Below are 22,439 nucleotides of genomic sequence, written 5' to 3' on the forward strand. Positions count from 1 at the left end.
TTTTTTCTTGATGTCCCATAGGTGCCCTTTCTGACACTAATTGTGTACCTGTGGTGTTTTATTAAGCCTTTGATTTTTTTCTATTCTTTGCCTTTTCTCCTCCACTATTTGTTCTCCCAACATCCTGTTCTTCTAAGCATTGGGAGTGTCAGAGTAGCACAAATGCGTTAACTGGACAGCTTCTTAGTTATGTATAGGGTGTTATGGTCACAAAAACCAGATGCTCCTGTGTTCTAAGAAAGTGGATTTTGAATGCAGAGCTACAAGCAGTCAATGATGGATCCTAAATTTCCAAATTATTTCCCTTAGAGCCAGCCGAGGTGGTAGAAATGGCATCATCAGAAGAAAGGGCACCAGCAAAAGCATTGGAAATAACGATGGGACTGAAGGCTGATGACATGGCACCATTTAGAGAGACAGAGATGGCCGTGGCTAAGGACATGGCACCTGCCACAGACACAGAGGTGGCTTTGGCTAAAGACGTGGAACTATCTACCAAAGAAGATGTGGCACTTGCCAAGGATGTGGAATCATCCATCGAATCAGATACGGCCATAGTCAAGGATGTGGTATTACCCATGGCAACAGAGGAAGCCCCAGCTAAGGACATCATGTTATCCCCAGAAACAAAGGAAGCCCCAGCTAAGGACATCATGTTACCCCCAGAAACAAAGGAAGCCCCAGCTAAGGACATCATGTTATCCCCAGAAACAGAGGAAGCCCCAGCTAAGGATGGAATGCTATTCAAAGAAACAGAGAGGGCACCACCTATACAAATGGATTTGGCCCCAGCAGAGGGCATGGTACCACCCACAGACAGAGAGATGGCCCCTGCCAGGGGTGTGGTATCACTCTCAGAAATAGAGATGGCACTGGCTAAGGACGTTGGATCATCCACAGAAATATCCTCAGCCAAGGAGCTGGCCTTGTCCTCAGAAACAGAGGTGGCCCCAGTCAAGGACGTAGCTCTATCTCCAGGCCCAGAAGTGGCCCTGGTCAAGGACACGGCTCCAGCCCCAGACATAGAGATGCCTCTGGGCAAGGATGTGGCTCCACCTCAAGAAAAAGAGGTGGTGCTGGTCAAGGACATGGCTTCACCCCCAGAAACAGAGATGACCCTGGGCAAGGATGTGCCTCTGTCTCCAGACACAGAGATTGCGCTGGCTAAGGATGTTGTACCACCCTCAGAAACAGAGGTGGCACCCGTTCCAGTTAAGGACGTGAAAGCTGGACGGACACAGGAAGAGATAAGTGAGGATTCCCGGTTAGAATCTCGCCAGAATGAGGGGCATTCAGCTGCACCTACTTCCATGATTTCGCCAGGTATGGACTTATTCTTACTCTCAGGATTTCTGTCTACCAGGGTGTAGTCTCCAGAAGGGTAAGGGATAAACATCATGCCAGTTAAAATAAAAACTTTGCAAATCCATAGACATTCCTACTCTCCTAGACAACTACCTCTCACCTTTGCCCCCTCCAACCTCCAACACCTTCCCCATCCGTATTCTGCTGATCTTCCTGTTTTTCTCATAGATAATTGAGGTAGTAAGAGAACATTCACAACCTTCTACTACCTCATCTTGTGTCTGTATCCATAGACTCTACATTCATTCCTGTCACTAGAAGTAATTGTCATGTTTCTCGTTAAGGCCAACCTCTCTGTCGTGCACTAGACCCCATCTCTTCTTGCCTACTTAGGCGTATTGCCCAGGCCGTTCTCTCCTTTTCTTCCCTCTCAACAGCTTTTTACCCTTTCCATCGAATCCTTCCTACCATACACAAATAATAATAACATCTGTGGTATTTCCATCTTAAAAAACACAAAAGCCCTCCCAACTCCACCTTCCCTTCCCCTTCCAACTACCACTCCATTTTTCTGCTGCCCTAACAGGAGCATCCCTCATTCCTCAAAAACTATTCCCGTTTCCGATTTCTGGAAGGTGGAGAAATAGCTGAAATCGTGCTGCTCTGAAACCTGTGTGCTTTTTACTATTACCTTTAGAAGCGGTCTCAGCCATGGGCCAGAAGTACAACTTGCCAACAGATGAGGTGTCTGTGTTAGAGAAACTAGAGCAAAAGAAACCATTCAGCAGTCAGCCTTCTGAGCTTTCTTCTGAGACCACAGGTAAGTTAGGAAAACCAAGTGGACTCTTAGAAACCACTAAAGCTGGGAGTGGGGGTGGTGGGGCAGACGTTGTCCCTGGTTGGATGGTAGAGTCAGCGGTGCCGTTATGAGGTCAGTTCTCAGATAGAATTTGTGTTGTTCAGGCAGAAAGTCAGCTTGTTCCGTACTTTTAAATTATCACTACATCAACTAAGGACCCCTAAACTTGAATGCAGGTCAGCTGTTCACTCTTCTGTCCTGAGGGATTTTAGGCAGTTATTCAGCTTTCCCACATCTCAGTCTCCTCAGCTTTAAGAGACTACGTTGGTCCAGTGGTCTGTACAGCCTTGCTGGTTACCGTGTGTTTCACAGCCTACCAGCATCTGCATTGCCTGGGACCTTGTTAGAAAGACGTCATTTGGGGCTCCTCCCCAGACCTTCAGAATCATAATACGCATTTTCACAAGTTCTCCAGGTAATTCTTATATACATTAAACTTTGAGAGGCACTGCTGCAAGATACTTTCTAACTCAAAGTTCGATTCTTCAGTGAACTCTAAGATTACCCGTTTTTATTATAAGCCAGAAACATGCATATAATCGTCAGCTGAATTCTCTGCCTACTTTTCTGTGACTGTGATTAGAATGTGAACTGGAGGGCAGGGACCATGACTTATTTCACTTACGATCTCTAATGCTTTGCACACTGTCTGGCAACAAGAAGGAACAAAATGAACGTTTGGGTTTTTTAAAATGATGTTTTAGTGACTCAACATACCAATACAGATTTATCAGGTTCTTACTGTGTAGAAAATACACCAGGCGAAGGCACACAGATATTTAAGGCCGGGTCCTTGCTCTTGTGTTATTATTATAGTATAGCCTGATGGCAAGACAAGTTCGCAGGCATGAACTCTGAAACCAAAGATTTATATAATAATTGAATAAAATAGTATGAGATGGCACCAAATAGCTGCTGATTAATTGCCAAATTAAATGTTATAAATGCTGTGCGGTGCTAAGGCCTAGCAATTTTTTGAGAGAAGTGGTAATTGACCTGAGGTGTTGAATAAAGGGCAGGATTTGGAGGACTTTGGAGGGATAACGACAGAAACAAAAAGTACTGTTTCAGTGTTTCAGCACTCTCTCAAGTCATTCCATTGGGGCAGACTTGACAAGCGCTGTCCTTGACCTGCTCCTAATGGACTCTTCCTGGGACCTCGGATCCATGCTGGGTCGGCTTGGAGGAAGGAGGTTGGACCAGCAGACTTCCTGACACTTTCCCAAGGGTGCTTATCCCAATTGTTTTCATTCATTGCCCTACTTGGCATTATGTATATTTCTCTGGCTTTGGGAAAGTACATTTAGGAACAGAACATTGAAATCTAACATGTGTCTTAACGTAGGAGGCTCAGTTCTGGAATGATGAGAATTTTTCTCTGGCCAAAATACTAAGTCAGTATCTTTTTTCTTTTTTTCTTCTTATTTTTTTTCCTGGTAGCATAAGTCTGGCCTTCTGGTCTGTTTCCCAGAATTGATCTGATTAATTTGACAAGTAATTAGTATAATATTGGTGACAGACTCTTAGAATTACAAATTCTGTCCAAGATCATATGTATTTTATTCAATTAAATGTCACCAAAAAGAGACAAGAGCTTACCATTTTATTACCTAGTAAAAATAATGACAAATAAAAATAAGTGTCAGATGAGATTTATAGACAGTAAGTGCTTATTATAGGGGTTAGGAAATCTCTGAATTTATTTTCTCCAGTCTTAACTATTTTGTAAGTATGTTTGAAAAAAATCTTTACCTGAAATTATGATCTTTATTAAATATTTGCTAATCCCAGTTAAGGGTGAGAAATGTTTCAGAAAAAGCTGTTTTCCTAAACAAATTAGTATGTGGGTTGGTGAAAATAGACTACTTAAATGCGACATTAAATGGACTTTTTTTTAAGAAACAATAACAAGGAGTTTTCTGTTTGGAATTTTGGCGACCTTCATGTATTGCAGGTACCTCTCCCTCACAAGTCAAACAAGTGTGCAGACCCAGTGACCGCAGGGCCGCCCGGCCCAGGCCTGCCAGGGTCCCTCCTGAGCTGCTGGGAGGCTCTTCTCCACGGAAGACTCTCGATCCCGGGCTGGGCCCCTGCCCTTTGTCAGAGTCGGGTTGGGTCTCTGGTTCACCTTCCGGTGGTGAGCCTGGGAACCAAAGGAAAACTATTCATGGCGACTTCCTGGAGTCCCAGAGGGATCTTGGCAGGGAGGCCTGGGCTCTAGAAAGCACAGCAATGATGCTGAAGAAAAAAAAGAAGAAACCCAAACAAAAAAGATATTCTCAACCCCGGGCTGGGGGACCTTGGGATGATGACAATGCAAAAGAGCCTAAAGGTCACCCCTTTGCAGCTGACACACAAAAAGCAGATGTTCTCCCCAGCCAGTCTACCCCTATGGGCATGGAGCATGGACTGGCATCCAGAGAAAACCTTTTGAAAAAGGGATGTGAAGTTGACTCCAGAACAGCCACACCGGTGGCCGAGAACTTTGCCTCAGAAAGTCTTGGTGTTCCTTTGTGTCCTTTGAAAGAACCCCTGAAAACTGCAATAAGTTCTCAGCCCAAGCTGACAGCAGAGGCAGAGGTCAAAGGTAACAAGACAGGACCGCAGAGCCAAGATAGGAAATTGATGCAGCAAGGTGAATGCGCTCCTGCAGAGAAAGGCCAGGCCAGAGGCTCTCTCAAACTGAAAGGGCCCCTGACGGAAGTTTCTGCACATGGAGGAGAAAGCCCTTTGGCGATCAGACCCAAAGAGGGTTGTGTTCCTGTCTTGGACCAAGAGGCTGTGGCAGGAGTTTCAAAACCCACAGCAGCAAAAGAACTGTCTGATTCGATACCCACTTTGACAGCAAGTAACCCATTAGAAAGTAGTCTGAAAGAAGGGAATGATGAAAGGAAAATGCCTAACCTGCAGCATGGATGTGCTGGAGAGGTTAAAGAACTGAAACAGGAAGACTTTCCCAAACCAAGACAAGAGCTGAGGAGCTCAGCTTCCCAGCAGCCTCAGGACAAGGAGGTAGCTCCGTTTCCTGGGCCGGGAAGTGAACCATTTAAGAGAATGGCAGGTGATGGCAAAAGCAGGAAGGGAGGGGGAAGTTCTGGGAAAGTGAGAGCAAGTTCTGGGAAGGTACGAGCCAAGCCTGAGCAGCTGTTCCTTCCAGACAGCCAGGAGGATGGCAGAGCTGTCCTTGGGCCGAGTGAGCCTGCCGCTACCACCGGAGTAATGAATGCCAGGGGTACGAGTGAGGAGCTGGGGCTGGATCCTTCAAAGCAACCGGGGAGCACGGCTGATCTCCCTAAGGCAGTGGTGAGGGGGGAGCCTAAGGGGATGACTGACCCTAGTGTGGCAAGCACCTTGCAGGCATTGATTCCCCTGGGAAATGAGCCAGGCGTGGCTCAGACTTCCGGTAGTAGAACAGAAAGAGGAGCCGTAGCCATAGATCTGGGTGTCAGTAACCAGGGCAAGGAAGGAAGGTGTCCCGGGATGGATCGTGAGGCAGCTCCCTGGATTTCTGAAAAGCCTAAAAAAAGAGGTAATGAAGGCAAAAACAAAAAGGTTAAAAATGATTATTCTGCACAGCCAGCTAGAATGGAGAGCAAGGAAGAAACCCTCAGCCCGCCCTTTGTAGGGAAGGATGGAGGGGCTGGTGGCACTCCCCATCAAAACAAGGAGTTAGGGCTCACGTTCCCCATTAATCATGAGCCTGTGTTCTCACATACATCAGATACACCCACAGGGGAAATAGTTGACCGAAAGGGTAAAAATGTTGAGGTTAATTCTTTTGAACTTGGGGCTCTTGGTGAGAACAAAAACACAGTCAAGGATTCTGCTGTTACTGGAACAGCTACCAAGGTGACCGATGTGAGCTGCCAAGACCAAACCCAGGGGCCAGGATTTGTTCCTTCAGTACTGCCTGAGGAGCGTAAGACAGATGCAGCCAAGGGACTCACTGCAGTGGCTGACAAACCAAACAAAAGGAGTAAGGATGGCAAAAGTAAAAAGGTTAAAGGTAGTTTTCCTGAGAAGCACATTCTAGAGAGTAAGACAGATGCAACAAAAACACATGTTCCCCTGGAAGCCACAGGGGTCCACAGAATTGAAGGCATGGACTATATGGATGAAAACAGAAACATTACCTTTACCTGCCGCAGAACGCTGTCAGGGGGGATGAATAAGTCAGCCCCTCTAGAGGCCCTGGATTCAGCAGCCTCTGAAAAACCACCCACTCCTACCCCTCAGGTAGCAAAGGAAGGTGATTCGTTTCCAGACACTTTGGCAGAAAGAAGGCAAGAGACAGCTCCGGCCCAGATTTCCAAATTATTAGCAGTAGATAATTGCAGCAAAGATGGAGTCCCAGATCAAGAAAGACCCAGGGGTCCCTCTGCTATTATGCCCTCGACAAGCACAGGCGGAGGTGCCCTGACTTTTCCAGCATCCGTAGAAACAATTAGTCCTGGAGATAACTGTGTTAAGAATAAAGGCGGGCTTGCTGATCCCATGAAAAATGGAGGGCACGTGACAGGGGAACCCGAGTTGGTGCCCAGCGGTGCATCTAAGCATTCAATAGAGAAAATAGCAGAACTAGCGCAGGGGCACCTTTCTGGAGTGCTGGTAGAAGAGCAGAGCCTACCAAGTGAGGTCAGAGGCCGAGAAGCATGTGCAGAGAGGAGTCATTTTGCAGCACAGCCAGTAAACAAAAAGGAAGAGCGTGAGGAGGGGTCTGCTGCAGTGCAAGCGCCCAGTGTACTGGGAGGCAAAGCGCAAAAGCCCCGTTTCTGTGAGGACCAAAATGCTGAGGGTGGGGTGTCCGGGGGCCCAGCCAGTGTGAAGGATGAGGTAGACAGGACTCTCTTGCCTCCAAAAAGTGAAAAGGACAAGTTGGAAGTAACTCATCCGTCTTCAGAAATTACAGACTTGGAAGATGTTTCCTTGCCAACAGCAGAACTCCAGTCAGAGTTCTTAGGTGGCGAAGTTGCGGCTACCCCTTCAAGGGTGGTAGATAAGTTAGTAGCGACAGCTTCCAAGGGTCTTCAACTCCTAGACCACAAAGATAGGCTCTCTGAGGCCCCTGAGAACATGACGGAAAAACTTGAACCAAAGGCTCCGGGAGAAGGAAAGAAGGAAGACAAAAACAGAATGGCAGAAGCGATGAAAGGCTACATGAGACCCACCAAGTCCCGAGGACTTCCTCCACCTTTGCCAAAGCCTGCGCCCCAGGACCGAGAGAGATCCAAGCCCCCCAAGCGCAGCGGTATGAGCCTGCCATGCGGCGGTGTGTGTGCGTGTGGCTTGAGTCAGCATCCGAGAGGCCAAGAGCTTGTGCTTTGGTCCCCTTCAGACTCTAATCCTTGTTAATCATTGATTTGTTGGCATGGAAATGTATAACTGCTAATGACGTGTGTCCTGCAGCCCAGGTGTGTCCAGCTTGAGGCAGGTGACCTGGTTGCATGCCTGTTTACCCAGCACTGAACCTTGAGTGTTACGGGAGGTTGAATTGCATACAATGAGTTGTTGAGCAGCAGGCCTGGCATCATTCACTAGCCTTAATTTTTTTCAAAGTGTGCCACTGTGCCTCCTGTGTGTGAAATTTACAGCCATACTTTAATCATCATTTTGTATAAGGAGGAGAAAAAGCGTTTCACATCCAGCTGAGTGCTTAGGATTTTTTTTGTCAGTGTATACGAGCATATACGTATTTTGTGCTGGTGGGACTACATATGCAAATTGCTTTTAGATAAATGAGGGTGGTCTGCCTTTGATAGGAAATGGAGGCCTCCGACCCGTGTTGGCAGCCCAGACTGTGTGTTGCTAGTAGTGGGATGTGCTCTTCCAGTGATGCAGCCGCACCTGGCCTGGCTTCTTGCTCACAGCTGTTGGCCCACAGTTGCATGTGGGCAGAGTCTGTGTCCATGAAACACAGTCTACATCAGGGCAAGGCTGTAAAACTTGCCCATGTGGGACCCTCATAAGTTTGCCTTTTTTGGCTTTAATCAGTCAAGTAATCGGAATGAGATTGAAAGGTGATTCCTTAAAGATTTAGAAATGTTAGCTTTCCTTCCCCCTGAAAAGTATGCATGTAATCATGACTTCCTGAGCCTAACCTTCAAAAAATGGTTCCTGGCCTTGGAGATTTTCCCACAGCCTACAAATGATACTATCGCTTAATCACTGTTGCCCAGCTTGCATGATGCAGCTACTAACTCCAGAAATCAAAAACCACCAACTGGCCTTAGTAGCCAGTGAGGCTCTTGGAGACACCTCCTCCTGGGATGGAGGTGCGCATGATCCAGACTTGCTGTCTGGGGCAAAGCCTGTGCTGGGCATGGATGTGCCTGGCGAGGGCGCGTGCTGTGTGAGCAGAGAATGCTGAAGGCCGTTATCTGCATAAGATATTCTCATCTTTTCTGTTTTTATCTTCCTTCTGTTAGCTCCCCTGTTGCCAAGGCAGAAAATGAAGTCGTATATGGGGAGCTTTCTAGCTTCCCTTTAAGATTTCCAGTGTTCTATCCTGCTCTTTGATTTTAGTTTCTGGATTGGTTCTTTAGTTTCAGCGGTGATACAAAGAGTAACGTGTGAATTTTCTGAACCCTACCCATTTCTTTGTTCAGTATTTCCAAAGAAATGTATAAAGAGGATTTGTGCTGATTCTTGAGGAAGAAAGGTAGATGCTGCAGAGCTTCCGGGGCCCTGCTTTGGCCAGGCCAGGCTCAGAGACTGTGTCAGGAGTGGCCTCGCAGAGTGGCTGGGGAGAGGGTGATGGATTTGGGGCAGTGTTCTTCTCTGAATTCTAGCACACCTTTCCCCTAAGGATAATCTGGACTTTTTATTTTTTTTTTAAACGATTTTATTGAGGAAGGGGAACAGGACTTTATTGGGGAACAGTGTGTACTTCCAGGCCTTTTTTCCAAGTCAAGTTGTTGTCCTTTCAGTCTTAGTTGTGGAGGGCGCAGCTCAGCTCCAGGTCCAGTTGCCGTTGCTAGTTGCAGGGGGCGCAGCCCACCATCCCTTGCGGGAGTCGAACTGGCAACCTTGTGGTTGAAAGGACGTGCTCCAACCAACTGAGCCATCCGGGAGCTCAGCGGCAGCTCAGCTCAAGGTGCCGTGTTCAATCTTAGTTGCAGGGGGCGCTGCCCACCATACCTTGCGGGACTGGAGGAATTGAACTGGCAACGTTGTGGTTGAGAGCCCACTGGCCCATGTGGGAATTGAACCGGCAGCCTTCGGAGTTAGGAGCATGGAGCTCTAACCGCCTGAGCCACCAGGCCGGCCCCTGGATTTTTTTTTAATAGTCAAAAAAGTTTTTTTTTTTACACTCATTTTTAAATAGGTAATGCGTTCACATGGTACAAAGGGGTACTCAGTAAAACGTTAAATCTACCTCCCTCCATTAACCCCCATCCAGTTTCCTTCAGAGGCAACCAGTGTTAGCAGTGTCTTACACATCCTTCCAGACAATTTATGCATAAAGAAGCGGTGACATACATATTCCTTGATTTTATATAAATGAGACATGGCTATCACACATTCTGCGATGTGCCTTGCTTTATAAACTTAATTATTTTAGAGAGCTTTTCAAATTAGTACAAAGAAAGGGGCCTCAGTCCTTTTTAACAGCTGTGTGGTATTTCATTGTAAGGCTATACCCTAATCTAATTTACCACTTCTTTACTGATGGACCTATAGGTGTTTTCCAATTTTTCTCTATTAGAAACAAGGTGCATAAACTATCCTGGTATATGCAGAATGCCATACTTGTGCAAGTATGTCTGTATAATCAAAAAGGCTCTGGAGTAGACTCTCAGCTTTGAGGACTTTGTCTTCATAATTTTGACCAGTGTTGCCAAACTGTTCCCCCTCGGGCAGAGATGCACCGGGCTGTGCCCCCACCCTCAACACAGACCATTATCTGTCCCCTGCACTTGTTCCACTAGTGTGACTTCTTTTCTGTTACATGTGCCGATCTAATAGGTGAAAAATTACATCTTGGCGTAGGTTTGTTTTACTTATTTAATGTGACTTCCTTATTTATTGTCAAGTTTATAAAAGCCATCCCTACTCTTGAGTTTATGAAAATATTTTCTCTTTAATTTTTAAGTTTTTACATTTTGAATCTTTGATCAATCTAGAATCTGAATATTTGTTTCTGTGTGTGTGTGTGTGTGTGTGTGTGTTTATGAGGTGGGAGGTAGGATTACTTGGTTGTCCCACTATTACTTGTATAATCTATCTCCCACAGAAATGCCACCTTTGCGTGCTTTAAATTCCTGTATGTATTTGGTCTATTTCTGATCCATTGGTTTTTCCATTCAGGCTTTACCACAATGTGGCTTAAAAATGTATATTTAATATCTAAAGATTAGCTATATTTAATATCTAATGCCCCATATCTCACCCTATTATTCTTTTTCAGAGTTTTCCTGACTATTCTTGCTTATTTATTACTACATATAAACTTGAGAATTGGCTCTTATAGTTTTGGGAGGGAAAATCCAATCAATCTTATATTAAATGTATAGATTACCCTAAGGAAATTCAATGTTGAGTTTTTTATCCAAAGACATATTAATATGCCATGTTCAATAATACCACATGTTCAAGTTTATGTGTCCTAGTCCATCACTGGTATTTTGATGGTGTTTTCATATAGATTTTGTATATTTCTCGGGGCTCTGAGTCGGGACTGAGTGGACTGGGGAGTGTCTGGACGTGAGAGGGGACTAGGCAGGTGGCCCCTCATGCCCAACCGCCATTGGTTCATGTGGGCTCTGAGGTTTCACACGACTGATTCTAGACCTGGCCTTATTTAATTTTATCTTTGCTCTGCACTTCAAATCATTCATCCTTACTGCCCTGCCCCCAGTTTGCCAGTTATTCTCACATATCTTGTCCTCATTTGTCCTGTGGTCGGACGGTACTAACCCATGGTTTTCAGGGTTTGGACAGCAAGGATAGTAGGGTGTTATATTATAAAAATAATGGCAACTACCACCTATTGCTTGAAGATTGTATGCCTAGTTATCTGTAGCTAGATAGGTAGGTACACACACACACACACACACACACACACACACACACACGCCAGTGTTATGAAGGATTCTGTCCATATTACAGGTGAGAAAATGGAGGCTGTTCAGGTCGCACAGATAGTAGTAAAGTGGCAGAGGGAGAATTTAAACCCAAGTCTTTCTGATTGTGAGGTCCATGCTTTCCTCCTTCTTGCCTCAAAGGAATCTTCCAGAAGGTTTTAGGTTCTTAAAAAGAAAACTAAATCACTTTTTTAGGTAGAGAAGTGGAGACATATGATGAGGACATAAATTGTGACCCAGAAGCTTTTGAGATTAGAATCTAGGTTGACACTTTCTAGCATTTTATTCTCCAGGCAGAGACTGCTTGATTTATTCATATGTTCTCCTGAACACCCAGCATAGAGCGTTACATACATATGATGCCTAATGACACTTTTTGAATTATAAATGAATTATGTTTTGCTAGTCTTATCCTCTTTGGAAGTAGGGAAAGTGAATATACTGCTAAAGGCTCTTCCAGCTTAACAGTCTCTCCTGTTATTTATTCATGCTGCGTTCGAATTTAGGGACACTTCAGCAGAAGGTTTCTTCACATATTATGCATGTTGTTCCAAACAGGGAACATTGAGATACTTTGGGAAATCTGAGCTCAACTTGTCAGAAAAGGGCTTCTTGTGGGATTGTGGGATTTGTGAAGGGAAGAGCAAGTTTGGATGGAAGCGAACGCTGCTGTTCCACATTGGTTGCTCCCCTGGAAGCCAAGGAGAGCTGTGAGTGACAGTGCACGTGGCACATTGTGCTGTGATCGGGACAGGTATGGATCTCTGTGAATAGGCCCTTTTCTTTGCCATAGTGACAGCCTAGTCTTCTATAGTGACAGCTTCATTTCGTTTTCTTTAGTTTGCTTGAGCCCATCAACTGTCTTCCATAAGCTGGGAGTATCAGTTTATGGTGGGAAATTCTCTTGGTGTGAAACTTGAAGTAATTTATAAAGCCAAAATCCTAAGTTTCAGGGCCCTTGTACATAAATAAAATATGCTCAGCAGATGAAAAAACCATTTGTAATTTTAGAACTTGCTATGAGTTTACAACTGGAGAAGGACCCATTTGGCAATGTCTTTTCTTAGCAGTAGTGCCGTTGGTGAAATTCCTTTCTTCCCACTTACCCTCTCATTCTCTGGCTTTTTTTCTTCTTAGTGGTTGTGTATTAATGAAATTTCTTGGGGAATTCTATATATACCACACAAATGAAAAGAGCTACCATTTATTGAAACGTACTGTATGTTCAGCACTCTTAAATTATTTTAAACCTCAAACAATCCTGTGTTACTATTTGCCTTATTTCAGTAAGAGCCATCTAAATATTCTTTGAGCAGAATTTAGCAAATATCAGTTATTCCACTTTAAAAGAAGAGTCTTCTCTTATACTCACTCCTGCTCACTTACCGTCTGGCTCAGTAGCATTGGAGGATTCAGAAAACCAATGAACAACTTAGCTTCTGATTTTTGGTGTTGTAGATATATCTACTTCCTTTTAAGGGGAGCAGGTCCTATTTTCTCGAGTAAGGTGAGCCAGCTAAGGCTGAGTTGGAGGGTTGTGATGGGTGCCTGTTATGTTTCCTTGACAGTGGGCGTTTCCCATAAGTGCAGATTGACATAGGTTTAGATTTCTGATGTGGGTCGGGCCACTGGGATGGCCCCCATTTTTGTGGGTCCTGATATATGAATTACCGTGTTCAAAGATCACATAAACCAGATTACCAGCTTCAATTTTTTTCTTCCTGTTTGCTTCCCAACTTTTGAAAGTTAATCAGGGAGAATCATGATTTTCTTGAGTTAAACGTGTACTAAGAAATGTTTCCAAAATTTATAGTTAGAATATGGCTTTGAAATCATTTTGCATGTATGTTTGAATATCTAAACAAAAACACCATTTATTTCCAGGTAAGTATCTAGATTGCAACTTCACAACCGTCAGCTTTTATTAGAAACGAGTGTCATCAGTTATTGTAATCAGTAGAATTATTGACTTTCATGGTAATGGTAACTTATTAGGAATTGTTTCCTGGAGACAGTAACAGGGAACATTTGGTCAATCTGGAATGTAGGTTTGTTGCCTTGGTAACTGATAAGAAGGAACAGTTGTGGAGCATATCAGAACCAAGGCCCTGAGCAGGTTGAGGACTTGCTCAAGCCACAGGGCAAAAGCAGAAACGACTGTCAGCTGTCTGCGGAGCTCGGACCTGCAGGCTGTGCCATCACACTTGGAGGCTTGACATGTCATGTGTAGTCTGATAAAATGGCCTGAGAAACCACCTTCTGACCAGATGCGTGGGAAGCCACGCACTCGGGTAAAATGGAACTTCAAACTATAGCCCAGGGGACATTTCAAATCCCCTGCTGAGATGAGTTTAATGATGGTGTTTGTGTTTTTTCTCGGTATCACTTTTACAAGTGATACAGTCATTGTAAAAGGAATTCATCCATCCTTCCCTGAGCAGAACTTTTCTGAGAGCCTACTTAATGTGTGTCAAGCACTGTGGTAGGTCAAGCACTGTGGCAGAGATGGACAGGTCATATACCTGCCCTCTGGAAGCTTCCAGGAAAGGCACATAAGTAAAAGATTATGGTAATTTCTGAATCCTAAGAAGGGGTACTGACATGGAGGAGTCAGATTGGGGGTGGGGTTGTTAAAAAAAACACCTTTCAAGGTGGAAAGTTTTCCTTAAAGAAAGGATTTATTGAGCCAGATGCTAGCCAAAACAGGACCAGTTCCTGGAACATGCAGTCTGAGCCAGTAGCAGCGCTGGGTGGAAAAGACGAGCATGTCTGCCATCCTGGAGTTGACATGCGCTTTTATACATTAGGTTTGGGGCAAGAAAGATGTTAGGTTGTTATGAAAGGATTTACATTGGCTACAGATAAGGGGGTGGAAAAAGTGAAGCGGGGCAAGTTCCCAGGTAGGTGCCCAGCCTGTAAGGAAGACATATTTACCACCTTTGATTGGTTACAGGCCACAATACTGAAAGTTCATGCGCGTGCGGGATGCGGTGGCATCTAGTGGTCCAGCTAACAGATGCCGTTCAAAGCTCCAGCGTACACTCAGGAATGTGAGCAGTCTTTTGTTAGTTGGTCCACAGCTATTACCTGGTTAACTGCTCCATCTTTCACTCTTTGCCCGCTGTAATTTAATTTAGAACATCTCAGAATTTTGCTCTTGTCGGGGTCTAGGAGACTTCACAGAGTAGGTGACATTTAAGTGAGTTCGGAATGAGTAGAGGTAAAACCTAGAGGCAAGGAATTCCCGTGGCAACTGAGTCTAGAATGGAAGTCTTCTGGTTTATAAGTACATTTCTCCTTACCTGGCCGTGCGCAACCTGGGAAGATTTGGTGTAAGTTCCTCACCCACCAACTTGATACAATATGGGGGGAGGGGGGTGGGGGTTTGAGTTCCTTGCTGCAGTGTCTCCTGGGGGCGAACTGCGACCCTGACTGAGACGATGTCTGTAGTTCTGAATTGGACTAGAGCACTGGCAGAGCCATCCTAGATCTCACTAACTTTTCTGTACTAGGTTTGCCCCATTGTTTGCCATCCACATAACTTTCACCTCGTTTGGAGGGAAACAAACCCATTAATTCTTGTTCCATGTAATCGCTTCCTTGGTATGTGTTGCAGAAGCAATAGTGTAATCAAACTGTAAGTTACTCTGTCCCTTCCCCTCTGTAAAAGCCTCTGGGTCTGATTTTTCTTTGTGAAGGCAGAGGGCCTGCCTGCCTGCCTACTCGGAAGCATCATGAAGGTAGCTAACAGAGCTGAGGCCTATAAAAAGCCATTGACATACCTGTAAATTCTCTTGAGAATGGAAAATAGTAATGGAAGATTGCTGAGGAATAAGCCACTCCCACCTCCATCATTCTTTGCATAATTAAGACCACGAGAAAGGTATAAGGTATAAGGTAAACACTAAAAGTAAATGTTTTGCCTCTTTTTCCTCTTTATTTCAAGGTTGCTTTTGTTCCCCAAACACACGTACACTTATACTCACATGTATACATATTGTATATTAATTTGGGAGTTTTGAATTGATTACAAAAAGACAAGTTATAATGTCAAATTAAAGTACTTTTCTTCATTGAGCAAAAAAATAAAATGAAATAAACGAACATTAAAAAGGAGAGGGCATCCAGTGACTAAGATTAACTTTTGCTCAGTGGTGTGGGAGACGGCAGTCGGAGACCAGGCATCTTCTGTGTGGCTTTTCCATGAACTCACCACTTGGTCTTGGACAAACCATTTTATTCTTTTCTCTCTGGATCCCATTTTTCTCTGTAAAATGAGCGGGTGAAGTCAGAGGAGCGCCAGCATTCCAATTCTGTGCCGTAGCACATACTTCCGTGTCCTTGGCAGTACTGTTTTTATGGAATGACCCTTGACCTAAAAGAGATTTGGAGAAGGGGCTATTATTTCCTTTAGGTAATTCCTCAGATTTCGACAGTTACCTTCTTTTCTCTTGTCTGTTAATTCGTTATTGAAATTAGGGTTTGTATAGTGTTTGTTGTAGTTGATGGTTTGGTTTGTTTCTGTTAACCTTCTTCAGCAGAGAGATTCCATGTACTAATTCTCCAGTCCAGCTTGATCATTTCACAATCAAATTCCCTATTGGGAGAGAGAAAACCTACTTTATGCATAAATACATTTTGTTAGCTTTTTGTTTTTTTAAGCTGGCCTCAGTGGGTACGTTCCGTGTGTTAGCGACCTTGTGAAATGCTTTGTCTGTATACGACCTCACACCTCCATGAGGGGTGGATTCTGTGGGTGTCTCCATATTGCTCCTTATGTTGTCCTGTTGTACCCAGAGCCCTGGGTGACACCGAGCGTAGTGCCTCCCTGAGCGTCTAGCTGACATGCTGTCTCGGGCACTTGCCACTAGTCTGGGCTTCTTGTCTGGGCTTGGACTTCTTGGCCACGGACCTTCCCAATGGCCTCTCCTGACTCTTGAGCCCTGTGACTCTGAGGCCTCTGCCAGATGCAGTGACCGGAGACAGACCTCGCCATGATCTCCCTTCAGGCTGCCCACATTCTGACCCCAAATAACGTGCTCCTTTGTCACTGGCCAGCCTCATTGTCCTGGCTCCTGCTGCTGGTCTTCTGGCTGACTCACATTTTGCCATTTGCTGTTTATGGATCGATCGCTGAGGCAGGACATGTGAGATTGCAGGTAGCAGGGCCTTGCAGTTCTAGTTTCTGCCTTAGCTTTTTTTTTCCTTTTTGGTACTAGTGGGGAGGGTCTGGGTAGGCTGGCTTGCTCTTCGCTGAGGCTCTTCTCTGCCCATCAGAATATGGCGGCCAACTGAGATCGCCGTTTTCTTCAGACGTGCTCCAGCACCCCCTACTCATGCACCCTGCATGGGGAAGGGGGGCGTTTATTGGCCTCTGGTGCCACACTGTGAGTTGGACATAGCAGCAGACCTGTGATTCCTTGAGTGTGTGTTTCAACGCTTTTTATTGAGGTGTAAGAGTGTTAAAAATGTGAAACTGGAAGGCACCTTAAAGATGCCCCTCATTTTATGGATGAAGAGACTGAAGCTAGGAGCCATTATGTGAATTGCTCAGTCAGAACTATTAAGAGGCACAGAGAGACTTTAAAACCTGGGCTTCTAACTCCAAGCCAAATTATTTTTCCCCACAAACCAATAGAAGGTGTCAGTAAATTGAGTGTGTGTGTGTGTGTGTGTGTGTGTGTGTGTATATGTGTGTGTATGTATGTTTGGGGAGAGTGACTAGTTTTTGAGGGGCTGGGTCTGTTGAAGCATATCTGCTTTCTAAGTATTTTCTAAATCTTTGTCGGTGGCATGTTTGGACCGCATTGCAATGACACCCTCCTCACCAGACTGTCAGAACTTCCATCATATATTGTACATACTTAATTGTATTATTCAGTTATAAGATACATATTTAAAAGGTAAGAAAGCCAGAATTGACTCAGACTGATTTCATCACTAAGCCTTTCTGTACCCAAGACTCTCCTCTCATTTTTTCCCATTGCTAATTAGAATCATGACCTTGCCGGCACCGCCCTCATCTCATCTTACGTCCTCACTTCCTGTCCCTTAGTGAGAGTTTTGTCGTAGAGTAAGGTGACCCTGGTTCCTCACCAGTGAACCTTTCTTGTGCTTTGACATGTACAGCTACTGAACTGCTGAAGGTCAGGAGGACGGAGGGGTGTATGTGAGACTCGGTTTATGTTCAGGACAGAGATCAAATGGAAATTCATAGTTTTCTCAGCATTGCATCACTGCCAATTATGACCATGAACGTAGCCCGGTGTTAGGTACTGAAGTTGATGCAAAGGACATACAGTGTGTGTCCTGCATGCTCCTTGGGGTCTTGAGTAAATTACGTGAGTGGTATGAATAGTAGAGAAGGTGAGAACTTAGGGACAGAGTTAGGGAAACTGTCCTTTGCTGGGCCTTGGTAATCTCTTCACACTTTCTAGACCAAAAATGGAACATTTTAAACTAGCCCTTGTTTTTCTAACAGCATTATTGAAAAACTGTAACCAAATCATTGCAGTTGATTGCAAATGGCTTTTTAAAAAACCAAGCTCACTTTTCTTCCTCCAGGTAAAAGACCATGTATTCTATTTTTTCCCTCTTTCACAGAATTTATTTTATACCTATTATATCAAATAGCATTTTAAACACAGACATATAAACTCCCTAGTAAGATAAAGCGAAGGCAAAAGTGTGTATCTTGAGAAACAAGATACACCAGCACTTATATAGTCTGCATATGTTATTGCATTTTTTCATGATTTGACAAAGCATTCATGAAACAGTCTGCAGACAACTAGTTTTAACAAAGAATATTTTTAAGCAGACGTGACTTTCCTAAATTGTGTGTTAGGTAAGAATTTTACAAACATTACTCACATCAGCAGTAATGATGGAGCTGGAGAGCATTGCGCCCTACCCAGGCTGCAGGGCGGGAACCACCACTTGCGTGGTGGGACCGCTGGCCCTTTCCAAGGCTCTTGCGGCCTGCACATGTCAGCCCTCGCATCTCTCTGTGCGTGTGGACTGGTTTGCTGAGCCACTGGGTGTCAGGATTCCCGTCTGATAGCTTTGTGGAATGGATCAGGGAGGATAACCTCGAAGAATGTGTACGTGGACTCTCCGACCCAGTCAGAAGAAGGACTCTCAGCCCCACGGTGGCGTCCAGCTCGCTCCTCGGCAGCAGACTGAAGGCTTCCAGCAAACTAGCTGGTTGACACCGTGATGGACAGGCTTGCCGTAGGTCGCACCCTTAGGAACTGGGCATTTGCGGCCACCACAGCGCGCATGAATCTGATATATGACGTAACCGTGCTTGGCCTTGTGTCCCGGCCTGCGTGTTGTATCTGGCCGGGCAGGGCGGAGGCGCCGTGGAGCGCGGAGCGCTGGCGGTACTGCCCGCAGTGCACGCTGAGAAGAAACCGATTACGTCGGATTGCTGCTTCCTCCATAGCTCCTGGGTGTTGTACCTGCACGCGCCCATCTTGGCTCACCTGAGGGCTGTGGCCAGACGGAAAGGTCGTGCATTCTTGATGGAATATTTCACAGTTCCTATGTTAGTACAGGATAGTGACTTACAGGCAGGGCAACAAAGGTCAGCTTTGTTCGAGGTAGAGTATAGCCTCTCCTTCCAATGTAACATTTTTTTGCCCCCAATAATTTTCTTTTATGGATTCCTCAGTCCTGAATGTACAGTTTGTAAGCGCATAGGCCAGGGCAGCAAAGGACCATGCTGAATTAAATAGGGGCAGTGGGCTCTGGTGGGCAGGTGAAACCCCAGGCCACAGACTGCAGAGTCTTACGTTCCAGACGTCAGAGCGGATGAATTGACCCACATGGCAGCAGGGCTGGAAAGGACAGGGCTGGTGCAGGAGGGACACCCAGCTGGTCCAAGGAACCAAGGGGGAGCGGGGTAAGAGTAGAAATGCCGGGGTGTATTGTCATAGCTGGGATACATGTCCCCAAGCCTTGAAATTGTTGATCTTTAAGTGAACGCTTTATTAAACTGGCACGATGCGGAACTACAGAAGCCCTTATTGGGCTTTGGGAACTCCACTCAGATCGGTTTTCAAGAATTTTATAAGTTGCTATGACAGCAAACCCACTCTTCCTCTGAGAAATGAATGCTTCCAGTTTTGATATTACATTAAAGGGTGTTTTTTTTAAATGAAATTTTGAGCAATTTTCTGGAATCATTGTTCTTTAAGGGTGATGATGGTTTGAGATTGGCAAATGAGTCTTGCTTATTTTTAAACCAGCGTTTTGAGTGGGTGAATGTGGAAGTGTGGGCATAGTGTCAGATAAGTGAATGTGTGGGTATGCATGGATCTACACTGGTGAAAGCCAGAAGAATTACTACCCTCAGACCCACATTGGCACCATACGGTATTTGAAATTGCAGATCTAAACAGAGTGCTAGTTAACAGGAAAGTGCACTTTCTGTTTAACTGGCATTTGAATGTGCAGAGGGTAGCAGGTTTCTTCCTTTCTCTTCCTTTCTCTTTCATTCATTCTTTCTTCCTTTCTTTCATACTAGTAAATACATTTAGTACCCAGCTACTTGAGCTGAGAGGGGCATTGGGGGAAAGATGGGTTTTGTCATGAGTACTGGGGACGTGGTGTGATGTCACTGCCAGCTCTGTGCGATCGTAGGTGGTGTTAGAGCTCCATTAGCGAGAGGGGGGAGAGCTGTGGAAGAGACAATGTCGCTCTCAGACAGGCAGCCGGCCTCTCACGCTGTTGTGCACGGCCAGCTCTGTCAGGGGGGGCCTGCAGAGTGCCGAATGGACTCCCCGAAAGAAATCAGCCCAGCTGGATTCGAGTGGCAGCGGACAGAAGGCAAACTGAATGAAATCGGGCTGAATGTCAGCGTGGACGGGCAGCTGAAAGACGGGTTTGTGAAGAATGCCCGCTTCCTGGAGCCGAATAAGCTCTGCTGCTTTGAGGGGAAGCTAGACAAAGAGCTCGGCATTGAAGTGCAGGACCAGGAGCTGCAAGCAAGCCGGGGTCCCCTGGAGAGCAGGTATGTGATTTCAGACCCCTGCCTTGCCTCGGAGGGACACTTGCCCCACCAGAAGACAGCCGTGTTCCAGCTGGGATCCAGAGAGGGGCCAGACAAAAACAAAGCCACTACAGTTCAGGGGATGGTGGCAGGGAACAATGGGCCGGAGACCAAGAACCAGCCAGCCCTGGATCTCCCTGGGGCTGCTGACATCCCTGTTAAGGGACAGGAAACCAGTGTTTGGAACCCCAACTTTCATTCAGTGGCTCCAGGCCGTCAGGGCCCAAGGGAAGCAAGTCCAGGAAAGGAGAATGGCATCGCTCCTGACTGCCGGGTGATTGGGGTGGGGAGTGAAGGTGGGTCCTCACTACCTGTGGCCGTGGCCCACCTGGCCCCCACTACTGAGCTTTCACCCACTGCTACTCCACCTGTCACTATGGTGGAGTTCACGCAGGAATACTCGAATGCCAGCTCTCACGTCAGAGACCACGATAAAGAGTTGGAGAAATTGAGTTCTACCGAGGAGGGGGCTTTGCTCGACCAAGCTCCCCAGCAGAAAAAGGCGATGCGCCGGGCCCTGTCTGAATGCTCCCACCTCTCAGTTCCCCCAGCTGTCAACCTTGCAGATAAGTATCCTGAACTGCCCGCCCGAGAAGAGCTTTCTTCTGGCCTGCTGCCTCTTCCCAGTAGCCCAGCGCCCATTCCTACGCCCAGGAAACTGGGGGCTCCTGCCGTCAGGCGCTCCATGACGGTGGCCGAGGAACAGACAGCTAGCTACAGATTGAACCCTGGGGAACTGCCCATCCTGTCTACTGAAGAGACACCCCCTTCCATCTGCGAGGACCCAGTGGCCAAGAAGAGAGAAGAATCGACCCACTTCAGCAGCAGCAGCAGCTCAGGGAAGAAGGAGCTGGGCACTGCGGGGCTGTGTCTCCATGGGAAGCTGGAGCAGATTCCTGAAGTCAGCAGCAAGGAGAAAGGACAAGAAGATGTCAGTGGGACAAGGACAGAGGCGTGCTCCCAAGTCAGCCAGGGAGGTGAGAAACCGCCAGGACAGGAGGCTCTGGCGGAGGAGAAAGAAATCCAGGTCACCGCAACCCAGAGCTCTCCATCGTTCCTGTGTGAAGACACCCCACGTGACGGTATGTTTCTAAATTTTGCCTCCATGGGGAACAAGCAGACAGCAAGCAAGGAACCAAAGTGACAGATTCCCAGCAGGAGGTTAGGTGGCCTGCTACTGCTGCAGCATGTGACCGCCTGGGGAACTGGGGAAAGCTTAGTGCCATGGCTTTAGAAGGATGCTGGGAGTGAGGCGAGAAAGCGGACGAAGTGAATGTGGCTGCGTCAACCTGAATGCTGGCGGGACAGATAGTGTGGCTGTGCATGTGCGCTGGTGGGTGGGCATAAGGAATAGAGCCCTTTCCTTGACCTGTCACTGTGCCCACCCCCCGCCCCCATCTTCCCACCCCTCAGCTCCCTGTTGGTTTGGTCAGATGGTTCCTGGGCCCTAAATCGTCCAGTGGCAGCTGATTGATTTCCTTGCTGGAAAATCTGTCGCTGTGTATTCACAATGGGTTTATCAGCAGTGACCTCCTGTCATTAAGTAGCACAGTCTGGGTGTAAGCTCTGTTTTCCGTTTTGCTTTTGAGAACGTTTTACTTTTGTTCAAGCTGAAAAAGAGCCTATTAAAGCTGGCTATTTAATATTCTTTTCCTGCTCTCCATGTTTGACCCAGTCTTGCTTCTAGTTTTCTCGTCTGTATGCGTGTTGGAGGATGTGGGGGGAGAAAGGGAGAGAGAGAAGGAGAGACTTGCACTTAATAAACAGCTAAATGTTGCAGTCTTTTGTGGCCGCCTTCTGTGTCTTTCTTCTTGGCCCTTTCTTCTCTTTCCCATCCCCCACCCCCATGGGTCTTATTGTTGGTGGTCTAAAAAAGCTTGTTTTCCTGAGTCCTGTTTGAGCACAAAGGGCCATGATTCACAAGCTTGTTAATGGAGATTTGAAACATGGCTTTTGTTTGTAAAAAATAGCCTTTTTTTAGAAACTGTTTTCTCTAATATTTCTTTCAGTACATTTTTAATGAAAATTTTTACTTTTTGTCTTAAAATTAGAGGTGGTATTTTCTAAGGGGGTGGAATGGGAACAGGACTTTGAAAACTGACAGTTTTTTTTTGTTTTGTTTTTAACGGAGGTGGTC

At 45.9% G+C, this 22,439-nt stretch overlaps 1 protein-coding gene across 50 annotated transcripts in view; it reads left to right on the plus strand.

Moving 5' to 3' along the window:
• Positions 1–22,439, plus strand: part of MAP4 (microtubule associated protein 4) — a 151,340-nt gene that overhangs the window by 101,385 nt on the left and 27,516 nt on the right. For 20 of the 50 annotated variants that reach the window (XM_074312421.2, XM_074312423.2, XM_074312430.2 and 17 more), the window contains 2 exons: positions 310–1,323; positions 2,003–2,125. In XM_074312421.2, coding sequence (XP_074168522.2) covers positions 310–1,323; positions 2,003–2,125 — 1,137 coding nt within the window. Of the gene's footprint in view, positions 1–309; positions 1,324–2,002; positions 2,126–4,118; positions 7,413–19,882; positions 21,385–22,439 lie in introns of those variants that run through there. The other 30 variants (XM_088798176.1, XM_088798174.1, XM_088798172.1 and 27 more) reach the window with 8 other exon arrangements.

Source organism: Rhinolophus sinicus, chromosome 5 (assembly GCF_057876585.1).
Source record: "Rhinolophus sinicus isolate RSI-liver-muscle chromosome 5, RSI-T2T, whole genome shotgun sequence".
In the NCBI taxonomy this organism is placed as follows: Eukaryota; Metazoa; Chordata; class Mammalia; order Chiroptera; family Rhinolophidae; genus Rhinolophus; species Rhinolophus sinicus.